A 24366-nucleotide genomic window follows, 5' to 3' on the forward strand; every position below is an offset into this window, starting at 1 on the left:
TAGATGTGCCAGAAATGGCTAAATCAGAAAAGAAATAAGTTAGAAATTAGGCAAAATATTATTAGGCTTTCGTGGTTCTAGTAATTTTATTTAAATTACCGCTAAATTAGGAGCATTGTCAACTTTAAAGACCTCCCTTCGATAATTGTGAATCACTTTAAAAATGCCTACAGCCTGTAGAAGGCCAATATGGCATCACTGACTCTGCTTACGTTGCCATTGTGCTGAAGCTGCCAGATCGATTCACTTGTATACGATATACGACGTAAAGGGAAAATATTTTTCATAACTTTCGTCTGGACAGCTATAGGTAGATTAAATAAGTTTAAAGTTCGTCTAAAATATTTGATACAAATTTGATATTGCAATATTAAATTATTGCGCGATTAGTAATTTCCAAATTGTTGCTGCTGATATTTTCACAGCAATGGCAACTCTGTAAAAATAGCGCGAAAATTTTGTCTGCTCTGCGGAAAAAACAAAGTGAAATTTCATCTAAATATGAGTAGCCGTAAACACAGGGGACACGAAAATATGGAAAATCTGTGCCCCGTCACCAGGTAACTATTTTGACAAAATAGCCAACGGCCGGAGATGTCAGAGAGCCTCTTCAATTGAAATTGCATACAGTGACGTCACAGGCACAGGCACTTAAACGAAAAGAGGTCAAAAATATATATTGTTGACTAATTAAATTGTCGGGTACTTGACCTCAGTGCTGATTGAGGCACTTTCTTGTCATGCATTTATTATTGCAGTACTTCCGTCTTTAATTTGCAGAAAACGCTCAAAAAATAAGAACCTCGCTGTAGGTGCGGGCGCTCTCCTTTCCGTCACAAAAACAACTCGCTACGAAACTTCTTCGCCATCGGCACTAACCTACGAGGCACTAGAAGAGATGGGTGTTGGAATGTTGGACTCCGAGGAGAGCAGCTCATCAGCCATGTCGGCCATTGCACTGGTTGTGAGTACGAGCGATGACAATTCTAACGAGACTACTCCGCATGTCAGTGTGGCTCGTATGTCGCATCAGCAACCCCAACGCCTGAGTATTAGCTCCACAGGCGACACAACGCTGGACAGCAGCGGAAACAACACGATCCTTGTCGACGATATGCAGCAAAAGCTTCATGCTCTGGCCCAAGCTAAGCGCTCGGCTCTGGGTTCAGAGTGTAGCAGCAACTCGAATTCCCCCAGCAAACGGACGCGAAATCCACTAGTGGCAGTTTCGTGCAACAATCAGTGCGATAGTGCTGCTCCGCTTAATATGCAGCCCTCCACCAGCAGGCAGGCCCTCCGTCAGCCCAAGAAAGCTACTACAATGCCTACGCCCCATTTAATCAACAGCCAACAGGGAAAAGAAAGTTTCTTCGTGTATCGAACGCCCTCAATGAGTGCTCACATCAGCAGTGGGATAAACTACTTCGACAAGTTGTCAGATGAAATTTTACTGGATATTTTTAAGTGGCTGCCAAAAAAAACACTCTTGCGGATGGCGACCGTGAGTCGACGTTTTAACCGATGTTCCCGGGATGAAACTCTTTGGACACGACTGGATCTCGGTTTACGCACGCTTCGTCCAGCTGCCCTCGAACAGATTGTGCGCCGAGGTGTCTTGGTGCTGCGTCTGGCCCAGGCTAATGTGAGTAGTAGACTATACTATGTACTATCCCATTTATATCTCGTTTTCATACATATATATTTAGATACAAGAGCCCGCTTTTACTCCATTGGCCTGCGACTTTAAATCCCGTTTGCAATATCTGGACCTAAGCATGACTTCCATTAGCCGAGTGTCTTTGCGCTCCCTTATGTCCCAATGCCGACAGCTAAAAAAACTAAGCCTGGAAAATGCAGAGCTTAGTGATGAAATTTGCGCTGAGATTGCAAAGAACAAATCCCTGGAGGCACTGAATCTAACTATGGCCAGCGGTTTAACGGCCAGGAGTGTGCGACTGATGATGGAATCCCTCACAAATCTAAGCAGCTTAAACATTTCATGGACTGATTTGAGTGCTGATGCTGTGACTGCCTTGGTCACGCACATCTCTCCCAATGTCATTCGCCTCAATGTGGCTGGCTGCCGACGCGTACTGTTTGACTCCCGTAAGCCGCACCTAATCCCCTCAATTTCTTGTACCATATTTGTATCTCATAAGTTTTCTTTACGCTCTCAGATGTGAAATCGTTGCAGAGCCGTTGCCCCCAGCTTCTAGAGCTCGATTTGTCGGACTGCAACAGCCTGACGCCAGCTGCAATTGAGGCAATTATGCAGTTCCAAATGCTGGAGTATTTGTCAGTTTCTCGTTGTTACCTTATTCCTGCGGCTAGTTTTATGTAAGTGCATTTCGTCCACCCCCATAAACAGTTTGTTATCTCTGTTCCTCTTTCAGTGAACTGAAGGATATGTCGTCTCTCACGTATCTGGACATTTTTGGAATGCTGTCGGACGGCGCAATGGAGGCACTTGAACAGCAGATGCCCAAAATGGGGATCAACAAGTTCATTCATAGTTCAGTCTCGCGGCCGACGGTAGGCTCGCGTCGTACCTCGATTTGGGGGCTTCGCACGAGGGACTAAGCCCCAATGAAACCTCTTCCCAACACTAATTAATTTTTAAGCAGATCGCCTACATTTGCTATCGCCTAGCGCATTTGTTTAATTCTCAATTCAATGAAAATAATTTTAAGACATGTGATTTCTGTTTCAACATGTGTATATTCGCGGAGTGGTCACTCGTCCACTTCGCTGAGTGGAGCAACAGGACTTTCCCATTCCCATTCGTCCCAGCTGACACAGTTCTTGAGGCTTTCTACAAAGCCCGTTTCTTCGGGGCACTTCATTTGGGTGGCTGGTACGTTAAGTTCATCACACATCCAGTAGGACGTAGGATCCCAGCTGTTCCGGAAAAATGCAATGTCTAGTTCCGTTTGAGTCTTGCAGCCAGGCCTACCATCGTCATTGTAGGCATCGACAACACAAAAGGCAATCACTAGCAGGGAGCAGACGGTGACTTGAAGCTTCATTTTGAGATAAACTGATGGCGGATGTGGGATCTGAGATTCCTTTTATAGTTACCTTGGTGCAGCCATATGCCTAGTGAAGTGGAGCCCCTACTACCAGAAAATGCTTTCAGAAATTGGCACAACAGCAAACAATCGGAACTATGTAGCACAGAACTGATAATTGATATTTGTAAGTCCATGGTTGTAGGAATGAGTTATGTCATGCAGTTGAAGTTCTTTGCGATTTGGAAATATTGAATACATGTAATTGAGAATAGTTATCAATGTAACGAGTAGTTCACAATAATGTTTATATTTATTTGACTAATCTAAATATTTTGTTCGGATCTTAAATTATCGTAATCGAATCTGAAACATTGTCCCATTTAAGATAAGATTGTAGCATGTAATCATGTGTATCAGCTGCATGGAAGCATTTCCCACTACATTTTTATACATTAGCATATCGTCTTTGGCACTTAATGAGGTCAGAAAGTGTACGATTGGTTAAGTGGTTATTCAGCAGTAACCCAGTCCTCATCGTCGTCATCAAACAAATCCAGCTTGCCAATCCGTCCGTCTTGTTTGACGCCTAGTCCAAGGAGATTATAAGAGCTAGAGCAACCAAATTTTGTATCCAGACTCCTGTGACTGTTAAAAGTTTATTTCAAAATTTCGCGTCGCTCCCTTTCGCCCACGCAAAGAACGAAAATCTGTGACTTGCACAATTTTGAAGATACGAGAAAACTAGAAAAATCATAGAGAAGGGCCGTATATAGCCGTTTGTTGAATCTAGATCAGATCGGATCATTATTATAGCCCTAAGGAACAAATAATATTGCCGTGGCCACTCAATGCCTTCCACGCGTTACTCATATTCTGAGGAGGGCAGCTAAACTGACTGAGTTTTGGGTATAAGTGTAGAATCCATGAAGCTCGCATATACTGCCACTAATACTCCAACTTCTCCCGGGGAAAGATTTCGAGGATTTTGTCTTGAAATAATGAGTTAAGTTTCATGTAATGTTGATTTTTTTCGAAGTGATCCTCGATTAAATTTACTTTTTATAAGGATTTATTATTTATTATTATTCAGGATTAATATGATTTAGTTTTAAAAATGCTCCTTTAGTCGCTTCTTTGTCCATCTATATGGCCATCCGTCTGTCTGTTATACGAATTAGTATTTTAAATTAAAATGTTATTGATATTTACATGAGATTTAATTGATATCTGTTACTTAAAAATCATTTTCATTTATTGAGTTCCATAGAAATTAAGTAAAATTGAGTGAAATCAAACAAGTTTAATTTATAATAGTAATCATATTTTAAAGTTTAATGGCAATGAATTGGATTTTGATTATATGAAGAGAGTAAAAATAATAATAGATAATGTTGAAGACGAATAACAATAGAAAATTTACTTAAAGACTGCCCATCGTCACAACTCACAGAAAAGAAACAAATTAATATCAATTAATCTAATTCTAATTTAAAACTCATATAATATAACTTATTTTTTTACATTTTACTATATGTATTATAATATAATAACATGGTCGAAGGTCATAGCAACCACTGCTATTCGAATACTTCGCAACTCTAATCTCGTTGTATACAAAAAATATACGTATTTAAGAAATCGTTTTATTTTGCTTTTTACCACCGCAGTAAAATCCTTATGCGAAAATCGTGCAGTAATAGGTATTATACTTATATGCTCTAGAGCTCTGGAAACTATAATTTGCGGCACATGAACTAAACTAACTGCGCTTATTGGTTTAAAACCACCAAAACTAACACATTTTTATCGAGTTTATTTTAAAAACTGTTCTTTTGGCAAAACGAAACCGACATAATGCAACCCTAGTGTACACAGGACAGGAAGTTTTGTACTCGTCGATATCAGGTTGAGGCGCCATTGGATGATATTTCATTTCCAGCCCTTGAAGTATTTTCTCTTTTTCAAAGTACGGTCACACTTTTTGCTTTTTTGTGGTGCCTGTCCACACGTAATTTTAATCGAAAATATCGCGAATTGTACAGATAAAATTGACAAATTTTAGGCTAGTGGGAATAGTTCCGCTGCATGAAGATGGACGAAGGAATGGTACTGAAGCAACCCACGGACAGGCGGTTGGGCAATGCGTGTGATTTGCCTCTGGGTCCACCCGGCGTCGACGAAAAAAGTGGAAATGGAAAAGGCGAGGAGGCAAATGCCGCGTCAGGGAAAAACAGCAAATCAAGCTCACGTCGTCGTTCATTATCGCGCCGCCGATCGACATCTCGCCGGCGCTCAGATTCCAGAAATGCTGCATCGCCAGGTGCCTCACGTCGTAGACGCTCAATATCGCGCTCACCAAGTCCTCGCCGGGGCCGCTACGACTCTCCGGACTATGGCAGGTATCCTGCACGCCGACGTTTCGATCGCGATCGTCGACGATCTCCCGACCGTCGGCGATCACCTCCTCGGCGCGGCAGACGCGACCGCTATGGACGGTCACGCTCCCGTAGCAATACTTCTCCCCGTCGCGGTGGTCGTGGAATCAGTCCTTCAAGCCGCTGGTCGCCCAAGAAAAAACCAGCATCTCCCCCGCTACCCCCACCACAGACTCAGGGTGGACCACCGCCTCAAATGGCTCCTGCCTATGGCGTTATGCCCCCGCAAATGTATGCTCCCGGGCCGTATGGAGCTCCACCCGATGTGTACGGTCATCAGTACGGGATGGCGCCCAATGTGTTTCCGCCCCAAGGACCGCCGCCCGGATATGGCATGCCAGTGCCGCCAACAGCACAGACCAACTTCAATGCTGGCTATGGACCACTGACCACAGGCGCCTGGGTCGTAAATGGTAAAGTCACTTGCTTTTTGAAAACACGTTTAACCGTCAAAGATACATATACACTGTGTACGAGTATATAGGGGAAAAGGGTATAATTTTTCTAGTCCTGCAAATGTTAAATTGTGACGATTTGTTCCTTTCTCAAATTGCAGAATACGGTCAGCAGGTCTGGATGCCACAGACCCTAGCTGGCGTGCCGCCGTCTGCATCAGAGGCACTTCTCCCACAACAGCAGCCCATGCAGGAAGCACCGCCGTCGAACCAACTAGAGGAGGAGGACAAGAAAGCGCCAGCGCTCGAGGGCGCAGGTTTGCCGCCACAGGATGGTAAGTGTGGAAATGAATTAAATTCTGGTAACTACGAAAATTCACATGCAAACCTCTCACATTATGTTTTATTATTGTTGTCATGATTACGCCCCTAACAAAAACTTGTATCTGTAACGTAAATGCGCGCAATTGGCTCGCAAAAAAAAAAAAAAAAAAAAAAACAACAAAATTGCTGTAAAGATAATCCGAATCTAGCTTTAAACGCGCAGCCAGAGCTAATGCTGACACACCTGGGCGAGGGCTTGAAAAATGACATTCCCTTTCGAAAAGAAAACGCATTTTTTGCCGTTTTTGTGTAGTCGAAAAATCGCACTTCTTGAATGGACGCTCCTCGTCGTCACCCCAACATGCACTCCAACCCCAACGAGGACGGGCCGATCAAGCCACACGACACGGTCAGACCCGATCCGATCCGATCTGATCCGATGCGATCCGGAGACCGCATCCGCGTGTAACTAGCCGCTGAAATGCACTCGAGAATGCATTTTGTAAATGAAATTTGAACTTGCTTTTCTCTGGCGAAAATGCGTACTAATTTGCATCTCTCTTTTCATCCCCCATCCATATAACTCGAATCTCCGAATGGCAGCTGTGGCCCAGGAAGCAGAAAATCAAAAGGATGAACTCAAGAAGCAGCGCACCAACTACGTGAAGAAGGTGACCCTGCTCAAAAAGGAAATGAAGGTGCTGACGGATCAGCGGGAGGACTTGGTGGATGGTGACGGCGCACCACCCTCGCCAACCACAAAGGCCTTCATTGAGGAAAATGACCGCCTGCAGGTTAGTACATAATATGAAGGACACTCCTAACAATGTCCGTTCTCGCACCCCACATCTCACACTCCTTTTCACTGGCATTGCAGGTGCAGATAAAGAAGAAACTTGACACCATTGAAAATGTAATCGACATGCTGAATGGCATCATTGGGGACGAGGAACACGAGCATGACGATGAGCAACCCGCGAGCATTCGCGCCAAACAGAATGTGAAGCCACCGCCAGAACCGGTGGCTAGTAGATCTCACACCTCAAGCGAAAGCACCGCTGATAGCTCCGACTCTAGTTCATCGGCTAGCAGCTCATCCGAATCGTCCTCCGAGGGTGAGGACGAGGAAGACGGCGACGGCGACGAGCCCGGCGACGGTACTCCTACAAATCTACTGAAGCACCGAGCAATGAAATCAATGAAGTCGAAGCAGCGACATGGTGAAGCTACAACGAAACCAGCCCCAGCTCCAGCACAAAACTACAATTTTGTGTTTTTCGATCCCGAACAGCATTGGTGCGACAGCTGTGGAGTGTTCCCGAAAACGGCACGCGACTATCTGAAGCATTTGCATGCCGAGGAGCATATGAATCGCGAGACCATAGAGACGCCCTGGCATGTGGGCATTGACCACGACCCCTATCCCACGTTTGAAAATGCGCCCATCAAGCGTGTGCCCGTAAGAGGCATGCAATTCCTCGTCCCGGCCAACGCCTGGTTCTGCAAGCTGTGCAGCGTTTGGATTGGGGACCTGCACTGTGCCTCAGCGCATCTCAAGTCCAGACTCCATTCCAACAAATACGAGGTGAGCTTTTAGTTGCGATGCATGCTGTGTAGGAAACTCTCGGTATGCGGAGTACAATGCCTACAGTAATATGCAATGTTTATCATCCAACTCCATTAAGCTCTTCATTAATCAAACGCCGAACTATGAAACTGAGTGGATCGCCAATCGCGAACGGGCTGTTCAACAACAACAGAAAGAGGACGATGCCGCGAAGAACAAAAAGGTGAAGAAGGACGACGACAAGGCCTCCAAGAAGCGCAAGAAGAAGAGGTGAGTACTTTTGAGCTGAATAATTACCGAATATTCAAAATAATTCCTTATAACCCTTATAATCGTTCAGTGGCGAAAAGAAAAAGAAAAAGCGGAAGCATGGAAAGAAGAGCAAGCGAAATGCGAACAGTACCTCGTCATCCTCGGAAAGCTCTTCGTCGGAGGAAGAGAAGCCGCAGCCACCCAAGAAAGTCCATGCCGAGGATACAGTGACTGTTCCAGTAGATAAACCAATCAACGCCTCCTCTATACGAGTGACCATGCGCAAGCAGGAGACTCCCTTGGTCACTAGGCCTGATGGTCCCTTTCAAGCCATAGTGCCTCCCCCTCCTCCCATCATCAAGGATTCCCTGAATGCGCCTGTCCGCGGCAAATGGACATCTGCCGCAGGCGAGGAAAATTCTGATGAGCAGAATAAACGGGACGACGCCATGCTGCAGCAGTGGAACACTGTGCAGCCAGTAATCAGCGAGAGTGAGAAGAAGCTGCTGGAGCAGCTCAAGGGAAAGTTGAAGAGCAAGGGCCCCCGCGAGTCAGAGGAAAATAAAACCTCCGCTTTGTCTGCAGCGCCCGCCGCAGAGAATAAATCAATGCGCGGAGGGAGCCGTCGTTCCCGCAGCCCTAGGAGGCGTAGCCGTTCCCGGAGCACAAGTCGCGGGCGCATCGATCGGGATCGGCGAGATCGCGACCGCGATAGGGATCGTGGGCGTGACCGCGATCGTGAGCGCGACCGTGAGCGTGAGCGTGACCGTGATAGGCGTCGGTCACGCAGCCGCTCACGCAGCCGCGGTCGCAGGCGCTTCTCGCGTTCTCCTTTGAGGTCCAGCCGAAGAAGTCGTTCGCGCGACGTGCGACGTCGTCGCACCCGCAGCCGCTCCGAAGAACGCGTGGAGCGACCAGTGATCAAGCATTCCGAGTTCCGGCCGCGAGCTCAGCCTGAGCGTAAGCAGAGCGAGATCAAACGCGAAAAGAAAGATTCAGAAGCAAAGCCAAAGCTGCCGAAGAGCAGTAGCACTGCCACAACTGGAGGCAAGAAGCTTCCCTTTATCGGCAAGATGCCAGTATTCAAAAAGCAGCCCACAGCAGCATCTAGCTATGATGCTCTTGCCTACACCAACGGCTCCTTCGAGGCGCCTCCACCTCCGCCGCCCATGGGAGGACCCACGGCGCCGGTGGCTGTCCGACACATTGCGCCGACAGCCGCTCAAATACAAATGGCCATGATGGAGGATGCCTTTGGCAATGCGCCACCCTTTCATCCGGATGCCGGGATTATGGTCGACTACGATGAACTGATGCCGGATCCTGTTCAGTTTGCCAGCCTGATGACTAACTGCCCTCCTCCACCGCCCCCGGGAGGAGGATCTGATGGGGAACTGCACGATTTGCACGACGGCGATCAAGAAGCTAACGGCAACGATGACGAGGATGTATTGCCTCCCGGAATCGATGAGGCCGAAACGGATTTAGTGCCGCAGTCATTGGATGGAGCGGAACAGCTTCGGGACGGGGAACTGCCGAAGGATCTCGCCGAGGCACTCGACATTATTTTCCCCACCGAGGGATCGGCGGGTGATGCTACGGACGACAACAGCCAGACGCAAAGCGAGCCACAAACCATCACGACTATCGTCGAGGATGAGCCAGCACTAAACGAGGACAATCTACAGGACTTAGCTAAGCAGGGCATTCACCTGGTGACCATCGGAGAGGCAGATGCCTCCAACGCAGTCAATTCACCCATGGAAATGTCCACTGAGGATGAAGAGTCCCAGCAGCTGCTCAATGGCAAATCCGAGTCCGAGAGCCTAAAACTTTTTGATGCAGAAGACATACCCATGCCCAGCTCACCCAAAGCCCCTGGGCCCGTGGTCGCTGTTGAGACAAAGAGCCAGGTTATCAGTGACCCCGTGGACCTTTCGGACATACCACAGCCACCGGCATCACCGACAGAGAGTGAGAAGATGAGGCGCCAGGCGGAGCTGGACGAGCTGGCCATGTTGGGCATCGACAGCAGCGACATGGCAGCACAATGTATGTAGAGCGGCACTCCAGCTAGCCCAATCGCAAAAAATAAACACAAACACACCCAACACTAAATCATTGCATCAAATGAAACGACAATCACATTTACGACACTTTTACTTTTCCACGCATTCGTCCCCTTTCTGTTCTTTTCAATATATTCTACATTTAATCTATCAATCTATCTGTATACTTATTCTTAGATGCGTTGTAAGGTGTTTGACTTGTTCCGCGAAACGGCAGCCGGCGTTGTACGTGCACACGCGCAGATGCGGCGATGGACGCCTCGGGATGGCCAAAAAAAAAATCGATCAGTTTTTATTTGTAAGGAGATACCGAACCTATGTATGAGTATTTATGTGACGAAGGGTTTTAAATAAATGCGCATATATGTATGTAATATATGTATGATGGAAACTAGAGAACGCAATGGTTTCTGCGGAATAATTTTCGGCGGAGTACATGATCGAATAACCAAAAGTGTATTTTTTGCGTTTTATTAAATGGCACTTAAAAAATATATAAATGGGTTCAGCTAGTACAAAATCTTAGGGACTAATTCCTTACGGCTATCCACTGGGATAGACATCCGATCCGCGAATAACATTATGCTCGTACTCGTATAGCCACTGCATATACATATTACACATATTCTAGCTTTTGATTTTTGTTCTTTGTAATAGGTACATGGTTTCTCGGTTAGTCAGCCTAGGGTTATGCCTAAAAGAGCTCTCTAATAGAGGGGTTTAGTAACAATTTTTGTGGGTTATGTGGCGATGGACAAATTACGTAGCTTTAGCTTTGTGCGAGCCCCTGGTAGAGTCAACAATTCATGGTGAGGACTTGGTTTTGGCCTATGATATGGATGAGGTGTATAACCGTACGAGTATATGCATGTAGTTTTGGCATGTTAAAAGTATCCTCGACATATAGTATTTTTAGGTATGAAGTGGGGCTTATGCAAAGGTTAACGATTTATAAATAATTTTGAATCGAAAGGTGTGCAGTTTCTGGTATTGGTGGCCCCGTCGATCCGGCTGCTATAAGTGGGTGACGCGCACGGCCCTCTGCCGTTGGGCCTTCGCATTCGAGTCGGGGGCTCTTAGCTAAAACTATAAGTCCGTAATCGGTCCGTCGGCCACGCTGAATTTCGCTGCCGCTGCTGCTGCCCTTGCTGCCGCTGCCATTGAGGTTGACGGTGGTGCGCCAGACACGGTCGGATTCCAATTCGATTGGTTGCCCTGGACCTGGACCTGGACACTTAGGTCTCTAACCAATTTTTCAAGTCTACAGCATTGTTATAGTAGTAGATGGATGGCCACAACAGAGCGTGGAAAGAGAAGAACAGAAATGCAAAAAATGGTAAGTGTCTATGATTAGTCACCGTAATTCACTTGGTTTAAATGATGGATGGTGAATGATGGTGCCTTTGATAACTTTGCATGCATGTGAAATAAAATTGTGCTTGGTTAATAGAAGTTAGTAGTATTAGAATAGAGCATAGACTACACCCACGCTATGATACGTTGATTGGCCTCCTTACGTGCGGCGGCAGCTTCGCTAAGTTCGCGCTTGAGCTGGGCATGCTCCTTTTTGCGCGGCAACAGGGGCGGAGGAAGTGCGGGATCCGGATCCACATGCTCTGCAATCAGTGCAAACGTGGGCGGGCTCTGCGCGGTTTGCTTGGCCAGATCTGGCGGCTGCGAGGGCTGGATAGTGGGTGCGGGCAGCCCATTACTGCGGGACTCGCTGCTGGAGCATGAAAGGCGCTTGGGAGTGGTCACAGATACAGCCTCGCTGTCCTCTTCGGTCTGCTCCTGCCGCTGTTCTTCGTCCAACTCGTCATCCTCGTCCAGCGCGTGCGTAGTTTGTGTCGGGGTCTGGTGCATTATTCCGTAATGTAGATTGAACGACTGGGCACGTCGTGGCCCCGCTCCTGCTGCTCCAACACCACCGCCATTGGGGAACGGCTTACGCGATCCACGAGCCCGATCGTTTTCGTAGATGATGTCGTGATGGGCTTGCCGCTGATTGTAGCAGCTGGCCAGCGCCTGTCGCAGATACTTATTTTCTGCCTCCAGATGCGACAAGCGTTTTTGTGTCTCTTTTCGCTCCAGACGCAACTGCATCACGTGCGACTGTGTTCCGTGTTCCGGGGCATAAGAAATAGGAGGATCTTGAGCAAGAGATAATCAGATGGCGATTTGCACTCACCTTCAAATCATCAATGTCGCGCAGTATACGAACATTGCCCTCGTTCAAGGACCACTGACGCTCCTCGACCATTGATTTGACTCTAAGTAGAAGGAAGATCCCATTAGCCCCTATCAAATCTCCAAAGTACGGTGTACATACCGACTCAGCATGGCATCTTCGCGGACTCGCGCGGCCTCCTTGACCTCGCGCACAACGTCGGTCATCATGCCAGGCGTATAGGCGCCTAGAAGTCAGAAATTTATCAATTAATCATCGAGTGCTTTGTGGGTCCGGGCAGAGAGGTGGAGGTGCCGCCTAGCTTGTACTTGTACCTGTACCTGAATGAAAAGTGGGCGCCGGACTGTGCGTCCCACCGAATCCACCGCCAAACACCAGTGGCTGACTCTGTGTGCTTAATCCGCTCAAGCTATCTCTACGGTGGCGCATGCCCCCAGCGCCAGCGCCAGGGACGGGGACAGGGCCAGCCCCCGCCCAGGCCTGGCCGTTAGGAGCGTGCTTTAAAGCTTCGATATCGACTGTGATTACGTGTGCAAAAGAATACATAGAAAGAGGGCAAAAGGTAAAAGGTGAAAGAAAGTAGCAACAAATACAAATCAATGGGGAATAGCGATACGTTATACACAAGTAGATAAATACAACAACAACAACAAAACGTAAGGTTTGTGAAACAAAAGCCAAGAAGAGATCAGATCGGATCGTACAGGAAATATTGTGAATAACGTAAGGTTCCCAGGGCTCCGAAGGGGTCCCTGGCTGGATCTCTCGAGCAGGCACTGGCTGGAACGAACCTTTTGTTTCATGCAAATTGCGACATATCTTGGAATTGGTGTCGTGCAACAGATTAATTTGCTCCATCAGCGCCGCAAAGAACTTGTTCTGCTGCACCAGGTCGCAGCCGCTGTCGTTGGTGTTGGTGTTGCCATTGCCATTGCCATTGCGGCAGTCGGGCGTGTTCTGGCCACTCAGCTTGGAGTCATTGTCTGAGGGATTCAGCAGGCAGGGATCGCTGAATCGGAACCTGTAATGATTGGAGTATTAAGATGGATACCTAAAGCTTCAAAGCTGTCCTGTGTCTGTGTGCTTACCCTCTGCTAAAGTTTGGATTGCTTCCGTTCAAGACATCCGTGGAATTCTGCTCATGTTCCGAGGTGGCGCCACCCGTCCCTCCCATCATATTGACCAGTGGCGGCAGGCTGGCAAACTCTTGCCCCCCATCCCCGCAATAGCCCATGCCCAGGCCATAGCCATTGGGGTAGCTTTGGGGCGGAAAGAGCATCGGATATCGATGGCTAAGGGCCTGCGAGTGCTGTGCGAGCGGGGGGAAACATTACTGAAAATGGCTCACGAAATCTAGTTCCGCCCTAATGGCTTCAACTCACGCGCTGAATCCCCAAGCTGAAGGGCGTGCCAGTGCCCATGCTATACGGCTGTGAATGGGAGCGCATAAGGAACTGCTGTTGCTGCTGTGGCTGTTGTTGTTGTTGTTGTTGCTGAACTGCCGCCTGAGTCACAAAGATTTGCTTACTAGCCGTTGCTGTGGGCGGAGTAAAGTCCAAGAATTCGGAGGATGACGACAGCTGGGCATTGCTAGCATCTCGCAGGCAATTCTCCAGCCAGGCATCTAGATGATCCTTGGAATAGTTTGGGCCTGTTCCATTACTTTTGCTGGCACTGGCACTGGCACTGGTGCTGCGATTCATGTGAGAGGGTGCTGCCGCTGCTGTGGTCTGAGTGGACGCTGCTCCTACGCTGCTCCGAGACTTGAGCTTCTTGCGCTTGGTGGCGTCCAACACTACAAAAAAGACACAACACGAGAGTTAGAACTGGCCACTAGTATTTTGTATTCATTTACTAAAGTCCAACTGCCGATGAGAGATACTAATTCAAAGAAAAGGAGGACTGTTTGCCTTACTGTTTTCCGTTTCCCTCTGTGAGCCGCTGCAGCCAGACATTGCAAAAACGTAAATGACTCACAGTAAGAGCTCGGCTGCAACTGACTATTCAACTAAGCTCAGCCCCAGCTCCAGCCCCAGCCCCAGCACCGGAGCCGGCCCGGTGCCAAACGACGCTGCTTCGAATCGACTCGACTCGGGCTCGCCAAGTTATTTCAGCCCACAAAAATGTCGCGGGAGCTCGCTCCAGTATGAAAACGGGTTTCGCTCGCCGTCCGCTCGCACTGTTTGGATATCGGATTTGGCCTGGGTCTCGACTAGGTAAATATTTGGCTTTGGAAATTCGATCGGATCGCGAGCGTTTTCTCTTGGCAAAACGGCTGCCACCCTGTCACCCGACCCAAGTTTTCAATAGCGAACCGGTACGTCGATCCGTCGATGCGTCTGGCAGAACAATGCACCGATCTTGGAGCGCCTGAAATTGCAGCCCACAATCCACAGGCATTCGGCCCAGTCCCTACTCAATTGACGAAGCTCCCCTTGTGGGAGTCATCGACTGGGCGCTGTCTCGGTTTGCAGCACATTCCAGCGACATGCGCGAGCCGATCGGCGTATCAACGTATCAGAGTCCCTCCTTGGGGCCCTGGGCTGTCCGTTTATATTTAGCCCAGATCGGGGGGAGCCGGTTGCCGCGGGATCTCGCTCTTCTGCGAGTGGGAGTGTCTAGGCTTCGGCGTCGCTCTTCAGCAGAAGGGTAGCCCTGGGGGTGCTAAAAATAGCCTGGAATCGAATTATCAAGCGGATGCGGACACTCGCGTTCGGCTCCTAAACAGTGGTTGCTTCTGCTCGCTAATGTCGGGGCTGTTTCAGCTTCAACAAATTACAGACATCCCATGTTAGCTCCAATAAAAGAATGGAGAAGAACGGAAACATCGAAGAGAGCTTCGAGGTTTGAAGGAATACTTTCTGGCCTTTCCTGTGACGACATGCCGCATTCCTTCGGTAAACGGCAGTGCATTTCGCCAGAAAATGTTTACATTAGGGGCTCTATCTCAAGGTCGGATTTCCAATGGCGTCCATGCTTGCGTAACATTCTCCAATAGCCTCATTTGCGGGCTAATCGTTTAGCCATTGTTACAAATTGAAATCGCATTCACGTCACTTACCCCATTTCAATGCCACAGCAGATCAGAACAGATCGCAGAGATCAGATCGGATCGCGTGTACGGCGGTTGTATCACAGCAGACCAAGCCCCGAAATTAAATCAATCACTGACCGTGAACCTGCCGCCCGCACAGACAGACACGGAAAGTCGTTTGTGCCGCATCACCAGGTGGATCCGCACACAGCCTCCTAATCGCAAGTCTTTGCGTTGCCATTTTACTGGGGTTTCCACTGAGAAGGTAATCTCTGACATACTTGTGGTGTTTAGCTTAGTTTAGGGGCAAAGGGGTGTGATCTTAAAGATACTTGAAGTACCTTCAATTTCAGGCAAGATCTTCCGTGTTGCAAAGCAAGAAACAAAACCACTCTATTAACTATATCTGGTAGCTATAGCTTAACCGAGCTGATCCGATTGGGACTATTGATAGGAGTTTTTCACAAAAAGATTAAGTACTTAGACGGCTCCACGCGAACAGAATCCAACACGTATTCCCCACAGAAGCGGACTCCTACTCCGCCCACGGGCTCACTTACAAATCGGTTGGATGGCTGTTTGGCGTGCATGACGCCTTATAGAGAGGAGGATAGGGCACCTGTCCATTAAGAACAGTGTGGCTTGTCGTCACATCGCGTGCCGAGGTGCCGCAGTCTTGTTCAACAAATTAACAAGGCATTTAGCTCTTTTTAGCTCCTGTTCTTACGCCCTTCTCGGGGTGTCTCAGCCTCACCTCTGCTGCTGCTGGGCGTTCCAACGCCCGGGGCATTCTTGTGGAGACCGCTGGTGCCGCTGGGCGCGGGAGTGACGCTGGAGCTGGTTGCAGCCGTCTCTGTGGCACCGGCTCTGCTAGGGTCCACTCCTCCGCCCCCGTTCGTGTTGATCTCCGTCTGGGTTGTGGTTGTCATTGTTGCCGCTGAAAGCGATTGCAGCGCAGCTCCTAAAACGGGTAGAAGACAAAGAAGAACTTATTATTCAATATCGTTTTACGTTTCGTACGACTCGGCGTTCGACCATGAAAACAACACTGGAAAAGCCGGCAAGAAAAGATGCACTTTGGGTAGCCAGGGGAACGGACAGCAGTAGAGCGAGGGACGGGTGGTCGGAGCGACAACAAAGGCACAACAGTGTGCAACGTGTACACTGTACGGGACCGGAAAACACCTGTCCCTTTTCTTTTTGCATTTGCAGCGACTTGAGGGACTCCGAGAGCTTAGAGTGGTGGTTGCAGAAGTTGCTGGCGTTGTTGTTGTTGCTGTTGGCACGGCCCCTCCTCCACTTTGTTGACGAAAAGTAAACAAAGATATGACATGGAAGAGCACCCATACCGCATCCCTCAGGCAGTAGTCAGTAGTCGGTAGTCAGACGTATGACAGGTATTGTATGCAGCCCCAAAGGGTCGGTAACCAGGTGCCGCACAGAATGGCAAACGATAAGAAGGGAAGGGATACATGGTATAGTATGTACATGCAATAGCCAAGGATCGTCGGAAGGTATCCATTTCCGGCGACCTCTTCCAGCACCTCTGAACCGTTCCGATCATCGACTGAGCCTCTGAATAAGCTGAATGAATGGAAGAACCCATTCTGGCTTCCCTGTGTGGGTCTCCGTCGTCAGGTTCTTTTGGGAAAGTTACAAGCATTTGCATGCCCCCCACCCAACAGAGACGTAGAAACGTTGAAGTTGAATGTGGATTTTCTTTGAAAGCTGGCTCCCGTTTATGACAGCTTAATTGCCGGGCCGTTAGACGAGGAGCACATGGAAATGGAAATTCTGGCCGGAAAATTAACAGAGCGCTGCCACTCTTGAGCCGGCGAGGCAGGTGCCTGTGGCAATTATGCAGCTACAAAGTGCTGGTAGATCCCCAATGCCAGCCCCATGCACCCACGCCCCTACACGCACGAGTATTTATGTATTTACATGTATGCATGCAGATCGTACTCCGTTCGGTCTGATTGCAATGGTCAAAACCAGTTTAGCCCAAAATGATTTGAGGCAACGATAGTGCACGACGAAAGTCAAGCGACGCTTTGCTTTTTCCACGCTCGTTAGATACAAAGATGCAGATACAAACACAAAGATAGTGCATGCTTGAAGATACCCTACACGGATTCGTAGATACAGAGGGGCGGCCTTTGTGTGGGTTCCAATGCCAAGCGAGTGTGTGGCTAAAACAAATTAAAACAAGAGAAAAAACAAGCGACGGGACACGACGACGTTTCAATACCCTTTGATACTTTCCTATTTATTTCTGTTTAAATAAAAGTAAACCACTGTCCGGCGGTTCTGTTGTTCTGAAAGCTACACAATAATCACGACAGTAATGGGCGGCCAAATCCAGGATCGGTGGACGGGCGTTACAAACGTATGGTAAAAATGAGAATGCTTGCTAAAAGAAGGGCATTAAGCTAGCAAACGAGATACAGAGTCACTAGAAAAGAGAGGAAGAGTCAGATACGGCACGTTTGGTCATTAAGTACACCAAGTATCTCAAAGATACACAGCCCCATACACATGAACATTCACATGCACATCCCCATTCCCATTTCCATTCAAATGTATCCACACAAACACAAACACAAACGAGCGCCCACAGCTAAACAAGCAGCCCATTGTTGCTGCGATTCTCCGTCGACGACGGACGAAAGTGAATTAAGTTTTTGCATTTTCTTGGGTCCCGTCCCGCGAATCCGAAGCGAAGGGAAAGGCCGAACAGCCGAACAGCCTCCGGAGGAAAGGCAGGGCAAAAGTAACAACAATCGCAGCGACAGCGGCGCTTAATTTAATTTCCGATAGCGCAAAAATGTTTGATATCATTTGCGTGATAAGCACGAGTGCCGCTGTTCCGTCAAATAAGTAAAATGATCGGAATTCCGCCATAGGAATGGTGTTTTCTGCCAAAATAGTCTAAACACCTATTTAAAAATACACGCATTACTATAATAAAAGCTGATTAGGGCTTAGATAATTCCCATCTAAGTGCAGTATCGGTATAAACTACTTTCAGCCTTATCTCTGCCCTCGCAGATACAACTGAGTTACCGCCAAGTTACTCCCAGCCCAACAGAATGCCCAACGACAACGACACCGATGGCATCAACATCAAGTCTAAAGCATAATGTTTCATTACATTGGCTTTGGCTGTCCCTGAATATCTGCGCGGCAAGGTGAGATTCAGCTCCGGCAAAAAATAAAAGACGCCGAAACATTCGTGTGCTTTTTGGCTCAAGTTCTTGGCTCTTGACACGATGCCAAGAAAAAAGCGCATGCCGCAGTAGAGAAGCAGATGAAGATGAATATCTATGGCTGGTGGGAAAAAAAAAAGGGAAAACCGCTTAAACATAAAGAAGTGGAATGGAGCTTAAGCCATCGGAATTCCCAAGAGAGATAGAGAGAGAGAGAGAACTAGAGGAGAGTGGGAGACGGAGGCTATCGGGGTTCACGTTCACCCAAAATAAAGCAATACGAACCGGTTTTTGGACCAATAGTAGTACAAGCATTTCTCCCCTGATAGATGGGATCGTGTGTAGTATGAGCATTCATACCACACATTTTAATGACAATGATAAAAACAAAGCAAAATGAACTGAAGTCAGGGGCGACCATGGACATGGCCATGGAGATGGCGACCCCACCACCAAATCACCGGACGGGACGCCATCAATGACTGACTGCACACACACACACACACACACTCGCAGAGCGGGAGCGAATCGCTTGGTTTGTTGACCCAAGCGCAAAGCATTCGAAAGATCGGAGAAATAATAATGAATGAAAGGAGACGACGCCATGACCAAGCCATATGCCTCCGCCAAGGAGTTGAGATGGGGCAATCGCATTGCAGTGGAAGTGTCATTGCAGCTGCCATTAAGAAACCAAACAGCAGGCAGTAGACAGCAGACAGCGGACTGATGGCTATCCGAAAGTAGTCGCAGAGACCAGCACCAAAGCGGGCACTTGCTCACTGACAATGTCATATGGGCTGGGAATGACAACTATCGAGTTTCCAATCCCCCTCGCGTCTCCTTTTCCACAGCACATAACGAAAATGAAAATAAATGATGTGTGTGAGATGACGTCGTCCACATTGCCATCGACTCCGGGGCGGCTGCTACTAGCGCCGCTGGCCAGCTGAGTAGCTGGCGGGGGCGCGTGGCTCGTGTTGTTGCGCCTGCATGACTTTGAATTCGAAATGGTTTTTTTATAGTGGAGCGGCACAGCCCAACGCATTGCTCAAGGTTTCAGCAAATCAGCGCAAATAAACATATGTATTTCTATGGGTATTTATCAAAGTTACCTACACGTTGCAATCGGCTGGAGCAGAAGCAGGTGCACTGAAGTAGCCTAGAAAGCCTCCAAAAGAGAGCTATTCCGAGGGATAAATTCTAATTAGCTGCTTAAAAAAGCTGGTGCCTGCTCAATGGCATTTCAATTTTTGCACACAAACACACCACACAAGCACAAGCACAGGCACGGGACGGGCTCAATGGCATTGGAAATTTTAAATTCTTTTGCGTCACACATACGATTTTGTATTGAATTTTCGTTCAGCGCAAAGTGATTGATTTGTAAATTGTGAGTCTCGGTGAGACAACAGCTGGCGGGCAGACACAACGGTTTTGAATAATAACCGATAATTATGATAACTCGCGCAAAATATAACACAAAATAAACACACAAACACAACAACAATGTCTCGATTTGAACTAGAGGTGGAGAACTATCGACTGCACTGTCGATGTTTTTCGAAAAACTATCGTCTACTATCGATGTCACTATCGACAGCAGTCTTTTTACATATTCCTCGTTTTTTATCTTCCGTGGAATATAACTAATTAAATATATCCCACAGCGCTGCCCACATAATTTTATCCAATTAATTAATCAATTTTCTACTCTACTGGCCTAAATATTAAATTGGCTAGTTTTGGCTTTTATTGGTGCATTAGATGACAAACATTCTCTCAGTTCTATAATATCCATTTCCAGGGTATGCAAAATGTTGCTCAATCCGCGAGGAACAATGCTGCTCCTTATCTTTATGAGTCTGACCCATGCAATTGAATGTTGCCAGCAACATAGGAGATAATATCGATAAAATGTACAAAATGAATCAATATTTTTTTTTAATTTCTTGAACTTTTTGCGATTTGTTTTCTACTTTGTAAGAATGGAACTCAGTGTTGACACCGATTCATACCCGATTCAAAGAGAGCCTTAACAGATTTGAAGGGAGCAAAAAGAGCCAATAACCGTTTCGATGAAAGCAGTTCGGTCATCGTATTACAACAGACTACAAGTCCAATCTAGTCAAAACTAGTTTAGTCTTAGTCTTTAGTCTTAGTCGGCTTAGTCTTTTCGTCAATGCCTTTGAAAAGCTGAGTCCGTCACAGAGCTTTTCAAAAAAATACAGAGTCTTTGGCGCGATCATAGTCATGCCCAAGACATTCAATTTGTTATTGTATTACTGGGCATTCCGTTTTTAACCATTCGTTTGTGGTATCGGCTGGAGCTGGATATCGAAACCAATTTATCGATATTTCGTAATATAATAACGAATATTTAAACAATTTATTCACTATTATAGTTTGCAATTAGGCAGATGGCCTAAAAAGTACACTGCTTATTTTTAATCCTATCCAATATGAAGAAAACTAAGCTATGAACAAAATCGTAAGCAACAGTTGGTACTGCGATGCAGTTGTCAAAGTTGTGCTTTTCCGAGTGCTTTATCTTCACATACGCGGAATGGATGGGGGTATTAAGCTTTCAAGTACTCGTACCTCTGAGGTGTCGTTCCTGCCGTGCGTGCAATGGCAGCAGCTCATCTATCTGATGATCACAGTATATACAATTCCATAGCCGTTTTATTTTTTTTTATTTATAACGTGTCCACTGTCTGTGCCACACGCCTCGAAAAATAACGAAATCATTGCACTAAGTCAGGAGAATCCCAAAAGTGAAAGGACCTTTGATTGCTTGATACAATGTGAAAGTGAAATTCAGTAATTTAAAAAATAGTTTGTCAAACAAGACTAACGAGATTAAATGGTCAACTCAGAAAATAGTCGCTAGGAATCATGATGGAAAATTATTGCTCCAAGCCGTCAATGCTGCAGCACAACATACTATTTATTGTGCTGTGAAAAATCGATTTTAGTTATCCTGTGCTGTCATATCCCGAGCTTTCGCTTTCGCTTTCGATATCGCTTTCACATTGTAGTGCAAACAAACCCAAGCTGACAGCAGGCCACTTTTGATGAGGTTCATGTAGCGTTGAGGAGCGTTGGAATAACTACCATCTTACGCATGAACAAAGATGATTGTTACATCTGCTTCTGGCGTGGATAGCACTCCTACGTTGGGTACGTTTCTCCTTGCCTTTTCACTTCACTTATTCACTCATTGCTGAACTTTGGGTTGCCAATGGCCATGCCATTCCTGCCCTGAAGTTGTCCAGAACTATCACGATCATAGTCTTTCTCGATATGTTTGTAAGTCTGTATGTATTTGCAGGAACGGTTGAGGTCACCACTCTCCTGGGTGTGTTTTTCGGTGTTCTCGTCCTGCTGCTCCTGCTGTTCCTGTACATAAGCCGCAAGTGCTGCTTTCACCATCGCCATGGCATCAACTGCTGCGACGAGCGTCACCTGGCAGCCAAATGTGTGCAAAAGATCAGTGAGTATTCGGGGTCTCGATGAGTGATTGGGATGGGTGGTTGGGCATTGGCTTGAGCAAACCCTTCGTTGCAGCACGCAAGCGACGCTACGAGAACACCAGCTCCGACTCGGAGGAGGACATCTTGCGCCGGCTGCGATGGCATCAGCAAAATCAGCACAGCGACAAGCCTATTGGATACGGGATGAGCATCAGCCAAGCCAACCCACTGACAGCGCACAGCTTCAATTATCATCAATCCGACGCTGACCTGCAGAGGGTGACCGTAACGCGTGACCCTTTGGCAATTGCCGAAAGGGGCAAGGTCGGCATTCCATCGTCTCACAGCGAGTGCAGCTCGAATGACTCCATGGAGGCATCTGTTGACAGTCATACTGGCATCTTGACGGGCGAGACCAAGGGTAAACTGTCTTTATTAAGCATCTGAGTGCACTTCAGACTTGACAATTGACAAGCAATGTAATTTATCTCGACGCAGCGCATCCAGTTACCGCCTTTAGGAATCCATATACGGACAATCGGGCTAAGACACACCACTCCCAGAGATACCATCACAGGGTGGAGGTTTTGCCGCCGAAACTGGAGAAGGATAATGCTGTGGTGGTGATGCCTGTGGCCAATAGCTTCATTAACAACAACAATACTACTATTCCCAACAACAACAACAACAACAACAACGATGACGTAAGCGTGCAGAAATCACAGTTGAATGATTATTATACCAGTCCCCTATCTATTATTATAGGAACCCCTGTTCGACACCAGCGATCTGCGCTCTGTCAAGTCGGATGACATGCTGGTGGGCGACTCGAAGGCCCCAGCCTCGCGGGGACCCATCGAGCTGGAGATGTCGCTGCTGTACGATGCGCCGATGCGGAAAATGACGGTCCACGTGATGCAGGCGCGATGTCTGCCGCCGCTGGGCAACGGCCAGCAGACGCACACGCAGGTGCGTATGCTGATGCTGCCCAATAAAAAGCAGAAGCACAAAACAAAAATCCGCAGCGGGGAGAATCCGCAGTACATGGAGAGCTTCCTGCTGCATCGTGTCAATCCCGAGGACGTCAACAACATGGGTCTGAGGGTGCGCCTCTACGGCTGCGAGCGACTGAGGAAGGAACGGTTGATTGGAGAGGCGTATGTAAGCTTTGCCACGGTCGACCTGGAGCTCGAGACCAACCTGTGGCTGCCGCTTGAGCCCCGCAACACCTCATCGGTGCTGGGATCGACGAGCGATCTACTGAGCCTGGCGCGTTCGGAGAGCGCGGGCTCCACATCATCCATGCAGCACGGCGGCGTCTCGGAACTGCTTCTGGGCCTCAGCTATAATGGTGTGACTGGCCGGCTGAGCGTGGAGATCATCAAAGGCAGCCAGTTCCGCAGCCTGTCTCTGAATAAGGCGCCCGACACCTACGTGAAGATGGTGATGGTTAGCAGTATTGGTCAGGAGATTTCGCGCGCCAAGACCTCCATTCGCAGGGGACAGCCCAATCCGCTTTTTAAGGAGACATTTGCGTTCCAGGTGGCCCTGTTCCAGCTGAACGACGTGACGCTGATGATCTCGGTGTATGCCAAACGACACATGAAGAAGAACGAAATGGTCGGATGGTTTAGCCTGGGCCTAAACTCTTCCGGACCAGAGGAGGTAGCTCATTGGGCGGACGTATGCGAAATGCCTAAGGGCGAGATGCTGGCCCGCTGGCACGTTCTGGTGGATTCCTGATTCGAGCAGTTGGGACAGTCTTCGACACGCAGCACCAAGGCGCTCATGAAACTGGGCTTCGCTGCGTTCAAGGACAGGTCCAAGGATAAACATGCAAAGGAGTCGAGTCGGGACGAGGACAGCGATCAATTCCCTGCAGACAATGCGGTTGCAGTCGATATTGAGCCGGGCCTGGAGCTTGATTTTGTCTAGAACCAAATAGGCTGAGCGTTCCAAGGTCAGTATACATTTTGTGTCTTGTTTTTATGGGGTGCCGTAGTCGATCGAATCGAATCGACTCGAATGGAAGAAGATTGATTGTCTTGTGCCTGTGGCACACTTTAAAAACCAATTTTTGATATCTGAACCGGAATGTTTGGATCTAACCCAAAAGTGGGCTAAAAAAAATTTGTAATTTGGAAACAATTTGGAACACATTTTTTGATCAAATGTGAAATGTGAAAAAACAAACAACACAAAACAAAAATGAAACCTAGAATATTAAAATTTTGTACGCAATGGTACGTAAAGTACATGAAAGAACATAACTTATTACTCAAATTTGAACTTTATAATTGTTTGTGATAATGAATACTATACGCATAGTCTACGCATAGCCCAAGGGGCAGGCAATACATAAGTGTAGGACTGTGTATTGTGTTTGGAGGGGCATGGAACGCGTTCCATGTT

General features: G+C 47.6%; 5 protein-coding genes across 14 annotated transcripts; 3 read left to right on the top strand and 2 right to left on the bottom strand.

The window, feature by feature from the left end:
- The first annotated feature begins 459 nt into the window (after positions 1-459).
- LOC6594584 (S-phase kinase-associated protein 2) lies at positions 460-2693 on the top strand. 2 transcript variants are annotated; one of them, XM_026995030.1, is made up of 5 exons: positions 460-560; positions 781-1642; positions 1707-2106; positions 2160-2337; positions 2394-2693. In XM_026995030.1, exons 1-5 carry the CDS (start codon positions 502-504, stop codon positions 2578-2580), a joined length of 1686 nt encoding a protein of 561 aa, XP_026850831.1. In that variant the 5' UTR covers positions 460-501; the 3' UTR covers positions 2581-2693. The 2 variants fall into 2 exon arrangements, with proteins under 2 accessions (XP_026850831.1, XP_002019289.2); XM_002019253.2 differs by having other exon boundaries at positions 461-560; positions 2178-2337.
- LOC6594585 lies at positions 2631-3041 on the bottom strand. The gene has a single exon (XM_002019254.2). It carries the CDS (start codon positions 3024-3026, stop codon positions 2733-2735), a length of 294 nt encoding a protein of 97 aa, XP_002019290.1. The 5' UTR covers positions 3027-3041; the 3' UTR covers positions 2631-2732.
- A 2002-nt stretch (positions 3042-5043) lies between these two features.
- On the top strand, positions 5044-10449 carry LOC6594377 (zinc finger matrin-type protein CG9776). 3 transcript variants are annotated; one of them, XM_002019255.2, is made up of 7 exons: positions 5044-5859; positions 6003-6176; positions 6769-6959; positions 7043-7750; positions 7851-8002; positions 8073-10036; positions 10231-10449. In XM_002019255.2, the coding sequence occupies exons 1-7, from the start codon at positions 5097-5099 to the stop codon at positions 10239-10241; spliced, it is 3963 nt and encodes a 1320-aa protein (XP_002019291.2). In that variant the 5' UTR covers positions 5044-5096; the 3' UTR covers positions 10242-10449. The 3 variants fall into 3 exon arrangements, with proteins under 3 accessions (XP_002019291.2, XP_026839963.1, XP_026839964.1); XM_026984162.1 differs by lacking the exons at positions 5044-5859; positions 6003-6176 and adding an exon at positions 6475-6667; XM_026984163.1 differs by lacking the exons at positions 5044-5859; positions 6003-6176; positions 6769-6959 and having other exon boundaries at positions 7338-7385; positions 7457-7750.
- A 59-nt stretch (positions 10450-10508) lies between these two features.
- Positions 10509-19929, bottom strand: LOC6594379. 7 transcript variants are annotated; one of them, XM_002019257.2, is made up of 10 exons: positions 19598-19929; positions 16030-16236; positions 13624-14036; positions 13330-13550; positions 13033-13262; positions 12562-12759; positions 12383-12467; positions 12242-12323; positions 11543-12165; positions 10509-11314 (listed from the first exon to the last, which is right to left on the bottom strand). In XM_002019257.2, exons 2-10 carry the CDS (start codon positions 16202-16204, stop codon positions 11140-11142), a joined length of 2202 nt encoding a protein of 733 aa, XP_002019293.1. In that variant the 5' UTR covers positions 16205-16236; positions 19598-19929; the 3' UTR covers positions 10509-11139. The 7 variants fall into 7 exon arrangements, with proteins under 7 accessions (XP_002019293.1, XP_026839965.1, XP_026839966.1 ...); XM_026984164.1 differs by having other exon boundaries at positions 12556-12759; XM_026984165.1 differs by having other exon boundaries at positions 12556-12759; positions 19594-19929.
- A 1205-nt stretch (positions 19930-21134) lies between these two features.
- LOC6594380 (synaptotagmin-14) lies at positions 21135-24195 on the top strand. The gene is made up of 5 exons (XM_002019258.2): positions 21135-21661; positions 21813-21974; positions 22049-22375; positions 22453-22658; positions 22720-24195. The coding sequence occupies exons 1-5, from the start codon at positions 21616-21618 to the stop codon at positions 23695-23697; spliced, it is 1719 nt and encodes a 572-aa protein (XP_002019294.1). The 5' UTR covers positions 21135-21615; the 3' UTR covers positions 23698-24195.
- The last annotated feature ends 171 nt before the right edge of the window (positions 24196-24366 follow it).

Source organism: Drosophila persimilis, unplaced genomic scaffold (assembly GCF_003286085.1).
Source record: "Drosophila persimilis strain 14011-0111.01,24,50 unplaced genomic scaffold, DperRS2 tig00000000-arrow-pilon, whole genome shotgun sequence".
In the NCBI taxonomy this organism is placed as follows: domain Eukaryota; kingdom Metazoa; phylum Arthropoda; class Insecta; order Diptera; family Drosophilidae; genus Drosophila; species Drosophila persimilis.